The sequence below is a fragment of the Anomalospiza imberbis genome, chromosome 3, assembly GCF_031753505.1.
Source record: "Anomalospiza imberbis isolate Cuckoo-Finch-1a 21T00152 chromosome 3, ASM3175350v1, whole genome shotgun sequence".
In the NCBI taxonomy this organism is placed as follows: domain Eukaryota; kingdom Metazoa; phylum Chordata; class Aves; order Passeriformes; family Viduidae; genus Anomalospiza; species Anomalospiza imberbis.
The window spans coordinates 4,229,371-4,245,516 of NC_089683.1; the positions used below are offsets into that span (position 1 = coordinate 4,229,371).

Below are 16,146 nucleotides of genomic sequence, written 5' to 3' on the forward strand. Positions count from 1 at the left end.
TCCACAGGCAAAAAGGCCTGCAGGGTTAAAGCTACTTGAGAAGTGATAAGGGATCTAAACACCCTTTGGGCAGAATTCCCAGCAGATGCTGTTTGGAATACCATGAAAAAATTGAATTAATAATATGTAAGGGAACCTTCAGTCCCAGATTGAATATCAGCATATGAAGAAACAGTTTTTCGGTTGTAGGAGGGAAAAAAAGAGAATAAAATGGATTAATTGTCCTCCTATTGGAGGACCTAACCATATACCAGTGGAAGACAAATCCCAGTTTGTTTTTGTTATGGTTATTAAAGTCTTGGAACAAAACAGTTAATAGCAGCAAGTAGCTTAGGTTAATAATTAAGCACCCTCAGTGGACAGCTCTGAGCTGTCTGTGACGGGATTTGAGCCTTTTGGGAAGCTGGTCTGGTGGGTTTCAGCACTGGGCAGAGTGACTGACACAACCCCAGTCTGAAACCTGTGACAAAGCTGGTGCCAAAGGGATGGAGCTCTTGTGCTGGTATCAGAGCCCCTGCACTTTACTCATCAGAGGAATGGAGGAAGAACAAATTGAATAAGGTAAGTAAAGCCAGAAAGACTCCTGAAAAGAATAACAAAATCAAATCCAAATGATATTTCCTTTACCTGCATTGAAATGCAGCATTCACTTGCACCAGGGTGCTGGACTCTGCCCTGTGCACTTTGCAGTGTGTTAAAAAGAGCAAGAAAGACAAAGTGGTTACAGTAGGTCTTGTGGTCCATAAGTTAGAAACCAGGCTGGATGGGGCTTGGAACAGCCTGGTCTGATGGAAGGTGTCCATGCCCATGGCAGGGGGTTGGAACTGGATCATCTTTAAGATTTCTTCACACCTAAATCATTTTGTGATTTATAAATGTGACTAAATTAATTCACCCATGCTTTCTCCACACTGAGGGTGAAGGCAGGAGAAGTTGACAGTCTGTCTTTAAATGTTAGAACAGTTCCTGATATGGACTTTATAAAGGAAATGTGTGATATCTCTGGCTATGACAGCAAGTTAGAGCTGGTCTGCAAGTACTCAAATGTTTATAATCTTAAATTATTAGAAGAGTTCACAGCTATTGCTCCCACAGATTTGCAGTGAGAAGAAAGAATACAGATTTTTTTTTTTAAAAGTTACAGGGAACCTCCTGGAGCCAGACTTTTGTGAATTCCTCATCCAGTGTTCAAGATGAACCTTTGGAGAACATTCCTACTGAGTGCTGGGCTGATATTCTTGGCAGGTGGGTGATGGAGAGGTGTTATCTCCAACCAAAACTTCTAAATCAGTGGGGATTGGACATAGACTGCCTGTGAGTAGTGGAGAAAAACCTCTAAAAGGTGTTGAAAATGATGGGATATTGACTGTAGCACATTGGACATTGTCCACCATTATTATTGGTTTTCCATGGCATTATTTCCATAGCCATAGAGGAGATTTCTGGATTAATTTTTAATTCTCTGTGTTCTATCTGATTTCATATAATATCTATTATTTTTTGTTTACTTGATGATAAATATATCACTCTTTGCATGTTGATATTAAGGGTTCATGATGCAAAAGTGTCCAATATTTGGCTTTGGTGATGAATACTGATGTTTGATCAGATTGCATCCAAATATAGCTAAGAAGTTGGAAATCTCCTCAAATGTTAATCAGGAAATTGGATCTCACCATGAAATGACTTCTGGAAAATTCTGGTCAGTGGCTGCATGAAAAGAAGCCATATACTGGTTAATCTCTCAGCTTCAGAGAATGAGGGTACCCAAAATAAACCCTAAATTATCTAAGGAATTTGGTGCCTTTATGAAAGGCATGGCATAGCAGGTTATAGGTAATTAACATCATGAAGCAGGAGCTCTTTTCCAGGTCTGTATGTCTCTCCTAAGGACTTCAGAAGGAAATAGCTGGACAGGCTGTCTGGGAGCCAGAAAAAGATGTTTGTAGGCAGCCTAAATTTTGGTAGAGTGCACAGAAGTCAGCAAACACATTTCTTTGAGAGATGAAGGAATAAAAACAAGGTTTATCATCTTTAATTCTTGAGGATGACAGGAGGCTCAGCCTGTAGCTTGGTTCACCAGGCCCTAAAGGCATCAACACCTCCCTGAGGGGAGCTGTAAATGGGGGACAGTGATGGGGGCAAAAGAGGGGAAACATGATTAATTTGGATGCTTGAGGAGGAGAAATGGGATGAAGGGTGGGATCACAGGAAGGCAGCTCTCAGGTCACTGTGTCTCATCCTGAATAAGGTTTTTTAGATATTTGCCTTTCCCTTCAGCCTGATGGAGCTGGTTTGTTTTTGCAGGGACAGCCTCAGGATCATTTGTCAAGCCCCATGAGGGCAGCATTGCTGGAGGAACATGGATTACCATCACTCTGGATGGTGAGCTTTAAATTCTTTGGAAGTGTGTGTTGAAATAGAATCATAAAAAGGATTGAAAGGGATCCTTAAAATCGTCTTGTTCCACCCCCCTGCCATGGGCAGGGACACCTTCCGCTATCCCAGGTTGCCCCAAGCCCTGTCCAGCCTGGTCTTGGACACTTCCAAGGATGTAAAAATAACAGATAATCAGGTTCGTGGTTGGAGTGACAAACCCTACCCCACAGAGCCATAGGCTATGACACTGATGGCATGAAATCAGCTTGAATGATGACTTTATAAGCTATTGCTGAAGGTTTATTTCTAAGCAACAGAAGTAAAAATGTTTACTTTATTTTTTCAGATGTAGGGCTAGAAATTTCTTCCCTGCTCCTGCCCTTTTATTGAAGAAAAGCTAAAAATCTGTCCTCTTCATATGTCCTGTGATGCTGGAGCAATTTAAAACTCTTACGATAAACATGAGATCTGAGTAAAAAATTCAGAAAGTTATATGTCATGTACATTTTGGCCCCAACCCAAATGTACAAAGCTAGGTCTGATTTTCTACAGTGGTGAATATTTATTCATTGTGAAGAGAGTTGGTTTCTGAATCAGCTGTGCATGGTCATTAGCTGGCACAGGCTGCCCAGTGCAGAGGTAGTCACCAGGGGGATTTAAAAGATGTGTGGTTTTTACCCTTCCAATCCTCTCCCCCATGACCCTGAGGGGGAAGTGAGAGAGTGGCTGTGCGGGGCTGAGTTGACAGCTGGGTTTAAACCACCACAACATGAAATTACACAAACATGGTTTCAAAAAGCCTGATCAAGGGCTCTAAGCATTATTCCTAAAGAAGCTGGGTTGAACCTCCAAAAATGCTCATTGTGTGACTGGGAGTGATCCTGTCCTCACAGAGCTCTTCTGATTGACTTTTATTGCTTAGGCTCAACATCCCACCAGGTAGAATCTGTCTCTCCAGCCAGTCCATCCCAGCTGGAGGTGTCCCTGGTGCATCCAGACCTGCCCAGGCTGCCGTGTGATGTCTCTCCCCTGTATTTGGACTTGCCCACCATAAGGTGCAGAACAAGGTATGAGCCATAGTTACACTGTGGGTGAGACCTTGCCCTTTGTCAAACAGGATCCTCGTTTTTCTTCAGTGTCTGCACAGGAAGTTTGGGAGTTGAAAGATTTCCTGTGGTGTTGGAATCTGAAATGTAGGGAATTCTCAGAACTTTGGGCCTGTAAGCCAAAGTGTAGAATTAAGCACAGGATTTGATCTGAGACTTTGGAAAAGGCTTCCAAATTTAGTTATTAGAAGAGAGAATGCGGATTTATAGTCTAATCCAGAGTTATGTTAAGTTAGAGTTCAGAGTTTTAGAGAATTGTACTGTAGGTTTGTGTGTTATAACATGATTGACTAAGAAAACTTACTCTGCAGTATGAGTCTATAAGACAAAATATTTAAGGATTGGGTTAAAAGTATAAATATCCTTGTTGATAGTGTTTTATTGGTTAATAAATTTTTAAAAATCTTGTTACTGGAGGTCTTGTGACCTTCTGAGCCATGCGGTGAAAATGTGAGTTGAACTCACCTTTCTTGCTTATGTGGAAGATAAGAAAAATAAATTGCATTATTTAAAACAACTCAGAAATCCCGTCTCTAACTCATTCAAAATTCCTTCACAAATCCTCAGGCTGTGGCCTCACTGAGCACCTCCTAACCTGGGTTGATTGTTTTTTGTTTTAACTTCATGAAGCACAAGGATTCCTTGAGGCATGAGGGTCACAGTGGGGCTTCTTGGGCAGTCCAGACTCACACCTTCCAAGGTTTGTAAACATCTAGCTCTCAGATGCAAAACTCTCAAGGAAATCTTGGAGGAGACTCTACCAGCTTTTGATGTCCTTGACCTGTCCAAGGTGATAGAGAGGTGTTATGAATAGAACAGGAAATAAATATGGTTCCAAGCACCAGCTGGGCAGTTTGAGCTGCCTGTTTTCTATCCTGTCATAGCTTTAACACAGGCTGTTGGACTGGAAGATTGGGGTGTCTGAAGAGGGACCTAATGGGACTCTTCCATATTTTGCTGCCATGATTTGGCTGAGAGTTAATTCTGCTAGGTGCTGTGCTGGGAAACTGTGTGAAAGAAGGATGCAGCATTAATTTATGGACCAGGATCAAGATGCCCTGCAGATCTAGGCAGCCCTGGGTCATTTTATAACTAATGAATAACAATTATTTTCTGTGCATGCCTAATGAGAATGTTTGTGTTTTGCATTAACAGTAATTTAGGTGGAATTCCAATGCAGCCCTGTCACCTTCTGCTCTTAACTGTGATTTCTTGCTGCGCTTCCACATTTCTTTTAAGTTGTTATTTTAAAGTCTGGCTTCATATGTGTGAAGTTTGGGCTGACAGTGTAAAACTCCTTTGCTCTGTGGATGTCTCAGTGGACTTGCTGTGAATGGAGACTCTGTAAAGGACTTGGTGTTTCCTAAACACAATTTGTTTAAAAATAATATAATATTACACATTTTCTTCCACCTAGGTCTTCACCCCAGGAGGGTTTGTACTACGTGGAGGTGATCTTTAAAGGACACGTGATTAACAACCTGACTGAGGTGGAGAAAGAGAGCTATTCTTTCAAGGTAATCACCAAGCGCAGAAGTGAGGATAAAGAATTCAAGGTATTGAAGGGAGTGAAGCTTCAGCATTGTGTCACAGGAAATATGTTGAAATGGATGGAATAATGGAATGGTTTGGGTTGGAAGGGACCTCCAAGACCATTCAATTCCAACCCTAAGCTAAAGAAAGATGAGGAGAGACTTTTTGAAAAGGCATGTTAGAGCCAGAACCAGAGGGAATGGCTTCAAACTGAAAGACAGTAGGTTTAGATTGGATGTTTGAAAAAAACTCTTTAATGTGAGGCACTGGTAAAGGTTGTCTAAAGAAGTTGTGGCTGCCCCATCCCTGGAAGTGTTCCAGGCCAGGTTGGACTGGGCTTGGAGAAACCTGGGACAGTGGAAGTTGTCCCTGCCCATGGCAGGGGTGTGGAATGAGAAGATCTTTAGGGTCCCTTCCAACACAAACCGTTCTGGGATTCTGTGATCTCTTGCAGAGCAGAATCCTTAACCATGACTGTGTGCTTTGGGATGAGGCCTGGTGTTTTTGAAAGTCACATCCCACCTCTGTGCTAACTTTGAGCAAAAAACCCCAGCATTTTCTGTAAATTGCACATTGAGGCTGTAGAGTCATTGGGTGGTTCAGCTAGTTTAGAGAGCTGATGAAAAATCACCAGGGGATGCTGTTAATGAGGCACATTCCAAGCTAAATAAACCACAATGTGTCTCTTTGTTTTGGGGCTGGGCCCTGGGAGCTACACATATCAAAATTAATTTTGCCTCCGCGTTAGATTGGAAAAGCTGCTGTAGGCAGCAACAAGTCTGAGCAGCTCACAAGACTTGTGTCAGCCACTGGCCCCAGTTTCCTGCTGCTTTTGGCTTCTTTCTCCACATGTTTTCCAGCCTAGGGTATGGTTTGATGTTGCCTTTGCTCTCCAGAAGTGGCCATTGCTGGTGGAAGTTTGTAGCCGCTCATTCATTTTTAACATGACCAGGAGTAGGAGGGAAGGCAAAGGCTGAGCTCTGAGAGGGAATGGGCTTCAAGGAAAGCTTAGGAAAAAACCTGATATATGCAATGGTATCTTTGAATTAATGCAACAAATTAAATTTTTGTTATATTTATTGGGCTGTGAGCAGCATCTGTAAGTGCCAATGAGGTCTTGAGGGGGATCATAAAGGAGGTGGGGAAGATGAGCATGTCCATTAAGGGTGGGGAAGGGTCTGGAACACAGCTCTGATGAGGAGCAGCTCAGGGAGCTGGAGGGGGCTCAGCCTGGAGAAAAGGAGGCTCAGGGAAGACTTTCTCACTCTCCACAACTCCTTGACAGGAGGATGCAGCCAGATGGGGGTTGGCCTCTTCTCCCAAATTACAAGATACAGGATGAGAATATTGCATCAAGTTGCACGAGGGGAGGTTTAGATTGGATATTAGGGAAAATTTCTTCCCCAGAAGATTGTCAAACTCCAGGGAAATGGTGGAGTCACCAGCCCTGGAGGGATTGGAAAGCCATGCAGCTGTGGCATTGGGGGATATGTTTTACTGGATTTAGCAGTGTTGGATTAATGGTTGGACTTGATGATTTTCAAGGTTTTTTTCCTCAGAGGCAAAGGTGGTCCTTTCCCCCAAAAATCTCTGTTGTATTGCTGTAAGATGGGCCAAGACAAAGTCTTTGCTTCACTTCTTTAAGGTATCCAACAAACTTGCTAAAGAGTGGCTGAAGTATTTCACATCTATGATGATGGAATTGTTCTAAAGGAAATACTATTGGGAAGAAAAATGGTGTCACCATTCAAAAATGAAATGCAGGTTTTAGCTTCCGCTAAAGCATGATTTAGAAATTTGATAGGGTATGAAACTGTGTCTTCTGACATTGGATCAAGCCAGGGTGGGCAATTTCAGCACAAAAGAAGACGTAAAAATATCACTAATCCAGATTCTGAATGGAGAGGAAGTAAGAAAGGAATAATTCTCCTTACTCCTTTCCCAGAGCAGGAATCTGCTTCAAAGATCAGATGTGGAGTGTGAGTCTCTGAAATGCAGCCGCTGGCTGGGTTGTGAGCAGTGCATTGTCAGGTGGGGTTGGACTGCTGCAGAAATAGCTGACATTTCAGTGCAAATCTCTCTTTGCAGTTCTCAGCTGAGCAGACACCTGTGGTTTACCAAATTAATCCATCATCTGGCACCCCAGGTATGGGACCTTTCTTTAATCTCTAATGCCATACAGACATTTTGCTTATTGGGGTTTTAGATCAGACTTTAAAGTCACATGAAAAGTCATTCACTGATTTTGGTCTGAAAAATTAACTGGAATATGGGAGATTCTTTTCCTCTCTATTTCTATTATTTCTGTTTTTGCCAGTTTCTTTAGAGAAAATTGAAAGTTTGGTTCTCAAAGTCAAGATTAATCAAAAGATTTTGGTCTCTCAAGAGTTCAGACAGTCACATGGATGATTATATCACATAGATGAGCCTCAATCTAAAAAAAAGTCCCTGATTTCCAATTGTTTTCAGGCGTAATTCAGCTCTAACTTCTTGTGCCTTGCACGGGTGTCATTATGGAGATTTCTATGTGTTAACTGGATGGATGTTTCACCTTTCAGTGTGAGTGAAGTGCAGGAGAATAATCTGGTCACAGATATGCCAAGATCCTTCTTTACACCTTCACCCTGTCTGGTGTACAAATGATGTAATTTTGGTCGTTTCATGAGGTTCTACAGAGGAATGGGGTTGGAAAGTGGGGCTTAGTTAACAAAAAGTTGAGGAAAAATTGTCAGCTCTGTGCAAATACAGATCTGCAAAAAACTATGGAATGAATTTGGGTTTTTTTGATGGGAAACAAAGACATGTGCTTTGAGAAAAGTGAATTAAGTGCAAAATCATCTTGAGCCATGGTAAAAAATCATCTTGAGCCATGAGAGTACATTCAGTACAGGAACCTCTGCAAAATCTATAAAGACCATTAATTCCTTTTGTTCAGCTCAGAAAATCTGCAAATAAGTTCTCCACTTTTAAAAGACTCTCTTCAATTTCCATTTCCTCCTAAATAGGAAATTTAATACAGATTCATGGGAAGACAATTGCTGGCAGATATGAGACCCTGGACTTCAATGTGGATTATATTGATGGGTAATTATGAACACTCAGCTATCTGCTGCAGTCCCTGTAAATTGGCATTTCTTCCATCAGCCTCCTTGACAGCAATAAATTGCAACCAGTTGGCCCAGAATTGCCATTTACTTCCTTTGTGGTTTATTGCAGCTCATGATTTGGGCTCCAGCAAACTTTGTTAATCTAATTGCAACTGGTCCATTAAGCTGGTTGGTTTGTTTACTGGCAGCACAGTCAATCACAGCTCAGTGTGAACTGTACTGTAATTGCAGTTGGGTGCTGTAGATTTTATTTTGGCTAGCAAATTAAAAATTAACTAATTAAAATAATGTCAGAGTCGAAAAGTTAAATAAATTTCCCCCTTTCCATTTGCATTTTTTAAAGGAAAAAAAACTATTAGTTTGAAGCAGATGCTCTGGTGAACCAGAAGACTAAAGAGAAGTATTTTGAGACAAAAGGCTTTGTTGTTCACTGTTTTAAACACTCTGTAATTATTTTCTTGTTCTCAGAGTTTTGATTTTTTTTTAATGTTGCTTCTGTGGTTACATGCAACAGAGAAAAGCAGTGAGGTTTAAAAAAACCCTTATTTTAGGACAGCAGCCCCTTTAAACACAGTGAATCCAAAATGAGCGTCAACACTGTCCTCCTGTGTGTCATATGTATTTCCATATGTATGGATATTTTACCAGATGTTAATTTATGATTTCTGTGCCAGTGGCAGTGAAGAACTAAGCCCAGGTAAGTATTTTAAAGATAAACTATTAATCCATAGTTACTCTGGTGGCAGTTTAAGGATCATTTCAGGAGCCAGGAAAGGTGTGCATTCTCAGTAGTTAGAAATTTTAATTGAGGTATTTAACACTGACATACTTTTTAACGACTTCTCAAGCTGATTGGAAATGTCCCTTGCTAAGTGATTAAACTCCCTGCTGACCTGAAGGGAAAGTCCAGTGCAGATTCCTGCCATGCCATCCCTACACTGTGCACATCAGCATCCTTTGTTTGGGATCAATTATTGTTTTACCTGCCTCTGGTGGAACCCTGGAACCTTTGGTGAGAAGGAAGAAAGGCTGCTCTGAGTGCAGGCTGGACGTGCCTGCAGTGCTCTGCTGCCAGATTACTCATTTACAGCTCAGCCTCACCAAAAGGAAATGGCCTCAAAATCCCAGCATACCAGACAGGTTCCCTTTGTAGCTTCACATGAATAATTTGCCCATTTTTGGTGTGTTAGGAAATAGGTACCAGGTGGGGACTTGGACTTGACCAGAGCAGTCTGTCACGCTGATTCAGGATTTGGAGCAAAAAAAAAAAGGGAATGGTTTTTATGCTTCCAAGTGTGTTCTGCACCTTTTTCCATGCTTTGTATGGGATGCACTGGTCCAGTGATGCTGAACAAACATTTGGCAGCACTGATGTTTTTCTAGTCTTCCTTAAAAGGAAAGGTTCTCACTATCAGCCACCAGTATTAATAAAAGCAAGCTCTTTTAGAAGAACCTCATAAAACTGCATTCTGAAACATGGGCTATAGAAAACTGCCTGGTGAGGGATGGGTCATCACAAATTGTTTGCATTACAGGTTTTAATTACCTCTTTCTTTTAATTGCTTGTTAATTCTCAAAGAGTCATTGCCAGCCTTTGCTTACTCTGCTAATTACTCTGAATTTATTCCTCCCACCTTCTTCCTCCTCTCCAGTGCAAGTTGTCCCATACTGATCCTTTAAGGAACAGATATTTAAATTTTTTTTATTAGGAGCTTGGGTGATTTCTGCTGGAAGTTGTAGTGTTTTTCCTCAATGGAATCAAGACACGTCTGAGCTGCATCTTGATTGTACTTGCTGTAGTTGATGCTGCCTGCTGGTTTGGAAGGTGTGGGTGGGTCTTGCCCTCCTGGAGTTCAGCCTTGCCCTCAGGTAGGAGGGATTGGATCATTCAGGGCTGGCACGAGGTGTCTTCAGGAGGGCCCTGCTGCACTCTCACAGAGCTGCAGCTCCCACACTATTTGGGGAATGCAATTTGCAGGTGCAGAGATGGGAAATTAGGGCTTGTCCCATTTTCTAGAAGGTTAATAAATGTTAGCTACAAGTGGGAGAAAATTCCTGTCCCTTAGGAAAATACTGGCTGCTGATTTTAACAGGATCGGGTTTCCATCTGCATCACATCTCTTTCCTGTTTATTTTTTTGCCCAGGCCAGCTGTTCTTACATCAGAAGGAGATGGATGGACCAGTCTCTGCTCTTTTGCTGACAGGAGAGCTGGAAGCACGTCAGTTCTGGTTTACTTTGGGTTTGTGTTGGTGCAAAGATTCAGCACAGCTTGTGCACAAAAATATTTGTGGCTTTTGGAGAAACTCTTCTGCTTTGGCTTAAAATGGAGACAGACCCTGGGGAGTTATGGTCTGTGATGAGGTGGGTGAGGGCTGCTGGCTTTCTGCAGCTTCAGCTACTCAAACATAAATATGAGTTAATGATGGACATTGTGTCATTCCATGACTCCAGAGGGTTGATGTAGTTCCAGTGTATCTGTTTTAATTGCTACCTGCTCATTCTCACGTTTAGGAAACTGCAGAGGAACAAGTAGAGGGGAAACATTTTTGTCCTTCTATTCTCCCTCCCCTTGTGCCTGCACTTGTCCCTGCTCAGTTTTTATTTCAAGGGGGGTTCTAAAGGCCACCAACAGCATCATCTTCTAGAAATAGGTGTAAAGGAGCCAAGCTGGGGCACTGCTGCTGGAAGACATCCTCCTAAGCTGCTGAACTCTTGATCTTTAGTGAGAAGATGGGTTGTTTCTCTCCCATCTCACCTGCTTCTCACTCCCATGTTTCTAAAGACAGCAAACCATGACTATCTTGGGTGTATAAGCCCACATCTCCTATTGGTTAGTTGATTCTACTATATTTTGCTTATTTTTTGCTCTCAAGACTCAGTGAAGTCCTTTGTCTCTTCACAGTTACCCTGTTCAGGTGAAGGATGGACTGGGGACCCTGCAGTGCCGTGTGGAAGGGAATCACATAGGTTGGTGAAAAGGGGTAAAAACCATGGGTTTCTGTCATTCCTGCAGCTCCAGAGGATGGAGAGAGGAGGGTGTCTGTCATGAGTTTCTGTTCTGTCTCCAAAGCTGGAATGGGGCTCAGGGCTGAGTCCATAAAAGCAGCTTCAGATCAAGGCTTGCCAGCCTTCAGCACAGCCCCTGCCATGGTTTGTGTCCTCTGCACAGCCTGGGAGAACATGAAGGGAAACCATGACGTGATGTGGGCATTGCTGACAGCCAACAGTGGGATTTGGGGTCCTTGCTGAGTTTCCCACTTTAATCCTTCTTGTCTGTGATGTACCTTTCCTTTAGTGCTTTATAAATTGGGTGTTCTCTTCTTGTCACAGTCTCCCCTAGCAGTTGGGATCCCTTTCATTTTTCCTCACTTCCAAGCACCCTGACAAAGCTTCTAATTTCTTGTGGAGGCTTTGAGCTCCAGCCTTCCTGTTTGGGAAAGATATTGTGAGTGAAATATGTGAAATAGATTTTCCTTACTGTTGTAAGGAAAGTATAAGGAAGGGAGAATTGGGCCCAGAGAACCTGGACTGTTGTAAGGAAAGTATAAGGAAGGGAGAATTGGGCCCAGAGAACCTGGACAACCTTTGGTAGGATTTTCTTCATACTTGTGCCTGAAAGCATTGTCACTTTTCTCTCCCCCAGGGTCCCATAACATCAGCTTCTCAGTGTTTAACAAAGGAAAGTGAGTAAAAGAATATTTTCTCTCTTTTTCTCTGGTTTTGCATAGGAATAGAGCTGTATTTGAGTCCAGGATAAGTGAATTATGCTTTTACCTTATCATGTGTTTCATTGCTTAGGAATAAGGTTTGTTACCTTGAGAAGATGGTAGTCAGATTTGGAATAACATGGGAGAATGCTTCTCCCCAAAGTATTTCCACTTTGGTGTCTTATACTTTACCTTCAGTGACCAGAACATGAGACATTTTATCTTGGACAAGGGGAAATGGCTGAAGGAGGATGTATTCAGACTGGATATTAGGGAGAAATCCTTCCCTGTGAGGGTGGTGAGGTCCTGACACAGGGTGCCCAGAGAAGCTGTGGCTGTCCCTGGATCCCTGGAAGTGTCCAGGGCCAGGCTGGACAGGGCTTGGAGCAACCTGGGATAGTGGGAGTTGTCCCAACCCATGGCAGAGGGTGGAACTGGATGCTCTTTAACATCTCTTCCCACCCAAACCATTCTGTGATCTGTTAAATCTAGCTGAATTAAAACTTTTCACCTTGCTTTTAACTATTCATCCAAATGGGAAAGAATTTAACCATTAAAGGAGGTGAAAACAGGTTCTGACTGTGTCAGAGCATACTTTACAATGTGCTAGTATTTTTAATAAAATGTTTCAGCCATTTAATGAGCCCTCATGAATCAATGCCTCTATGTGCTGGTGAAAGGAGTTGTTGGAGCTTGCAGAAATGTTCCACTGCTCCTCTGGAAAGTGAGTTTCCAGCCCTGCCAAATGAAGGTTTGCTTTTACTTACAGGATCTCTCAGCATTTTCTCTCTTGCAGGTCAGCAGTGCACAAAGGTGCTTGGCTCATCAGTGCCAAACAGGAGCTTTTCCTGTACCAGACTCATCCAGGTATTCACTGATCCACCTCACTGGCACTGTCCTCCATCAGTCTCAGTGTGATCTAAGAAAAGACCTCTCACTGTTGCTTTTCCCAGGGATGTAATCCTGTTTTGTCCTCATTTTGGTGTTCCGCTCCCCTGGTATGGGCTTGACTAAGCAAAAGGTGCAGATAAAAATTATGAGACAACCAGATTAATGTTGTTCCTTGTCCTGTCAGATCAGTTACAGAGTTGAGGTGTTGCTCATAGAGAAACTTTTCCCCCTTAAATCATTCTGTATTTGTTGAGGCTGAAATTTTGGAAATGCAGACCTCAGGATGAGAACTCCCACACTGGCTACAGGGAGGAGGTGTGATGTTCAGCTACTCCAAGAATTGAGTTCTGGATAAGTCGTGAATGGCAGGGTACTGCACCATTAGTTAAAAAAATATTTAAGGTACATTAAAAATAACCTGCATGTGATGTTTCAAGCTGTACTGTAGACAACTCTTTGTTAAGAAGGCTAATTTTATGTCTCTATTTACAGTTTAAAGCAGAGTAAAATGAAATAACCATGCATGAAGTTGGCTGTGGGCAGAGCATGAGCAGAAAGGTCTGCTAGATCTGTCCAGCAGACAGTACTGTGCTAGTCAGTAGTCAATAGTGTAAAATTAGTGTTTAAATACCAGATGAATTAACAAAAAAGATGCAGGTATAGACCAAAATCCCTCATCTTTTTCTTACTAGACTTCTTTTTTTCAGAGCTATACAAGTAGAACTGGGTGGTTTCACTCCAACATGAGTGCAAAGTGGGTAATTGTCATGAAAGAGAAAAATAGTTTTCCTGTGGAATGGCACATTTGTAACAGATAAAGTCCTGAAAGGATCTCATAGTCGTGATGTGGACACTCAGATATTCTGCTCCCTCCATTTGTCCCTGAAGTCTGAGGGATTATTGGAAAGAGTGGTAACATTTAAACCTAAGGACTAAGTTGAGATGTGAGTCAGAGAAGGTCAAGAGGATTAAATTAGTTTTAATTCTGCTTTTTCTTTTCTTTTTCCCAGAGATCCTCAATAGCACAGAACAGAGCAGTTTGCAATCTGAGCATGATAGATGCAGCCACTGCTAAATAACAGCCCAAGCACTGCAGTGTTCCCCCTGCCATGTGGCCAAATTATCCATGCTGCTCATTCTCGGTGTCATCCCAGAGGCTGCCAAAAAAAGGGATCAGCGAGAAGCTGGTTTCATTCACAGAAGCCTGCTCTGGCTGGAAGCAGTGCAAGTGCACTGAAGGCTTTCCCAGAAATAGGGCTGGGATGAACATCTGCAAGGCTTGTGCTCAGATCCCTCTTTTCCTTCCCCTGCAGAGATATTCTCCGTGTTCCCTGACGGAGGGAGCCTGGCAGGGGGCACTGATCTCACTGTCACCGGGGATTTCTTTGAGGAGCCAGTGCAGGTCACTGCTGCAGGTAAGAGCAGAGACATGTGAATTCTATTTTTTAAATACAGTTTGGCCCTGACTGCAAAATCCAAGAGATGTTCAGGAATACCAATGTAGGAATTGTGGGACTCACCTTGTCCCCATGCTTGTTTTGCATGGGAGGCATTTACAGAAGTGATACAAATAGATAGATAATAAGAACCTTTACCTTTAAACAACTAATCTTTAAAACAATACCCCATAAGTTAACACAACCCATACAGACAGCTGTGAGAAAAGCTTATAGAAAAATGAAAGAAGTTCATGATTGCATACTTCCCCAGTCAGCTGCTATTCATAAAGAGACACACAAAAAAACTATTTTCTTGTAGAGAAATCTCCATAAAATTAAGAAGAGAGACTTCTCTCCCTAAATAAACTGAAGAAAAACTATTCTAGAAGTAGTAAACTAACTAAAATTTTAGGTTTTGTTTCTTTACATTTTTATTAAGAAAAAAGAGGTCGTAGAGGGAGGAGAAATATCCTAAAGGTTTTGTTTAAAATCTTATTATTTTAGTTACTATTAATAAATTTCTTTTTATACCCTTTTAACGTTTTAAACCTACTTTACTTTTCTCCTAGTCCTACCTCACAGCAGGAAATGAGTAAATACACTAGTAATTAGCCAACACTAAACCCACCACACTCGTTAATGCTTTAACCAAAAAAATCTAAAATTAGCAAACCTAAACCACTACACACCTCCAGGAAGCTCCAGTTATTCTGATCCAGGTTCCTCAGCACAGGAAAATCACGGACCTGTTGGAATGAATCTAGAGGGGGAACACAAAAGTGATCAGAGGGATAGAACGCCTATACTATAAGGAAAGGCTGAGAGAGATGGGTCTGTTCAGACTGGAGAAAATAAGGCTCCAAGGAGACCTTGGAGCACTTTCCAGTTCCTAGAGGAGCTCCAAAAGAGCAACCTGGTCTAGTGGAAGGTGACTCTGTCCATAGAAGGGTGCTTGGAACGACATATTTGTAAGGTCCCTTCCTACCCAAACCATTCCATGACTCTGAGATGTGTTTATGCTGCAGCTCAGCTGTGTCTCCAAGTCTCCCACAGCACATTTGTCTCCTTTCCCTGCTGGCAGGTGTTCCCTGTAAAGTCAAGCACGTCTCTCCCCGGGAAATCAGATGCACCACCGAGCCTGTTGTTGAGGGCAGGAGACTTGGTGCCCCCCAGCCAGGTGAGCTGCTCCTGGAGCTCAAAATAAGCAAACACACACAGAAATGCAGGGCAGAAACCCTTTGGTGTTGAATGCAATCAAGAAACGGGGCTTTCCAAAGCACTGTCTGCACTATCAGTTTCTTTTGATGTGGTAGGGAACTGGGCTACAAATAATCCAAGGTCTGGAGCACCTCTGTTTTGAGGAAAGACTGATGAGAGAGCTGGGGTTATCCAGCCTGGAGAAAGAAAGCTCCAGGGAGACCTGAGAGTCCCTTCCAGTGCCTAAAGGGGACTTTTATTAGTAATAGGACAGGGGGTGATGGATTTAAATTAAAACCATCTATTTAAATAGTTTCTATTTAAATTGTTTCTAAGGAAGGTATTTTTTTACAATGAGGGGGGTGAGGCCGTGGCACAATTTGCCCAGAAAGCTGGTGGATGTTCCATCCCTGGAAACATTCAAGGCCAGTTTGGGTGCAGCTCTGAGCAACCTGCTCTGTTTGGAGTTGTCCCTGTTTGTGGCAGGAGGTTGGACTGGATAAACTCAAAATGGTTCCTTCCAAACCATCCTGTGAATCTTTAGCCAGGAAAACCAAGGGGGAGACCTCAGCCCACCATGAGCAGACAGGAGATGGTGGGAGGGAGGTCAGACTGGTGTGCCGTGGAAAATGAGGGGAAAAAGGCATGAAAAATATTTAGAGGAAGGATGGCTGAACTGGAGTTAGTGCAGAGACTTCTGGGGACACTACTGGAGTGGAGCATTGCAGTAGGAGATTTTAAGACATAAAATGAGGCTTAACTTTGGTTGTGGGTCGTCTCAGTGC

General features: G+C 42.5%; 1 protein-coding gene across 4 annotated transcripts in view; it reads left to right on the plus strand.

Moving 5' to 3' along the window:
- The first annotated feature begins 231 nt into the window (after positions 1 to 231).
- The window catches only part of PKHD1 (PKHD1 ciliary IPT domain containing fibrocystin/polyductin), a 238,029-nt gene continuing 222,114 nt past the window's right edge, over positions 232 to 16,146 (plus strand). For 2 of the 4 annotated variants that reach the window (XM_068183212.1, XM_068183211.1), the window contains exons 1-13: positions 232 to 561; positions 1,139 to 1,245; positions 2,308 to 2,385; positions 3,302 to 3,446; positions 4,903 to 5,002; positions 7,107 to 7,164; positions 8,024 to 8,102; positions 10,271 to 10,345; positions 11,030 to 11,094; positions 11,771 to 11,810; positions 12,631 to 12,701; positions 14,039 to 14,140; positions 15,246 to 15,341. In XM_068183212.1, coding sequence (XP_068039313.1) covers positions 1,194 to 1,245; positions 2,308 to 2,385; positions 3,302 to 3,446; positions 4,903 to 5,002; positions 7,107 to 7,164; positions 8,024 to 8,102; positions 10,271 to 10,345; positions 11,030 to 11,094; positions 11,771 to 11,810; positions 12,631 to 12,701; positions 14,039 to 14,140; positions 15,246 to 15,341 — 961 coding nt within the window. In that variant the 5' untranslated portion in view covers positions 232 to 561; positions 1,139 to 1,193. The remainder of the gene's footprint in view (positions 562 to 1,138; positions 1,246 to 2,307; positions 2,386 to 3,301; positions 3,447 to 4,902; positions 5,003 to 7,106; positions 7,165 to 8,023; positions 8,103 to 10,270; positions 10,346 to 11,029; positions 11,095 to 11,770; positions 11,811 to 12,630; positions 12,702 to 14,038; positions 14,141 to 15,245; positions 15,342 to 16,146) is intronic. The other 2 variants (XM_068183209.1, XM_068183210.1) reach the window with 1 other exon arrangement.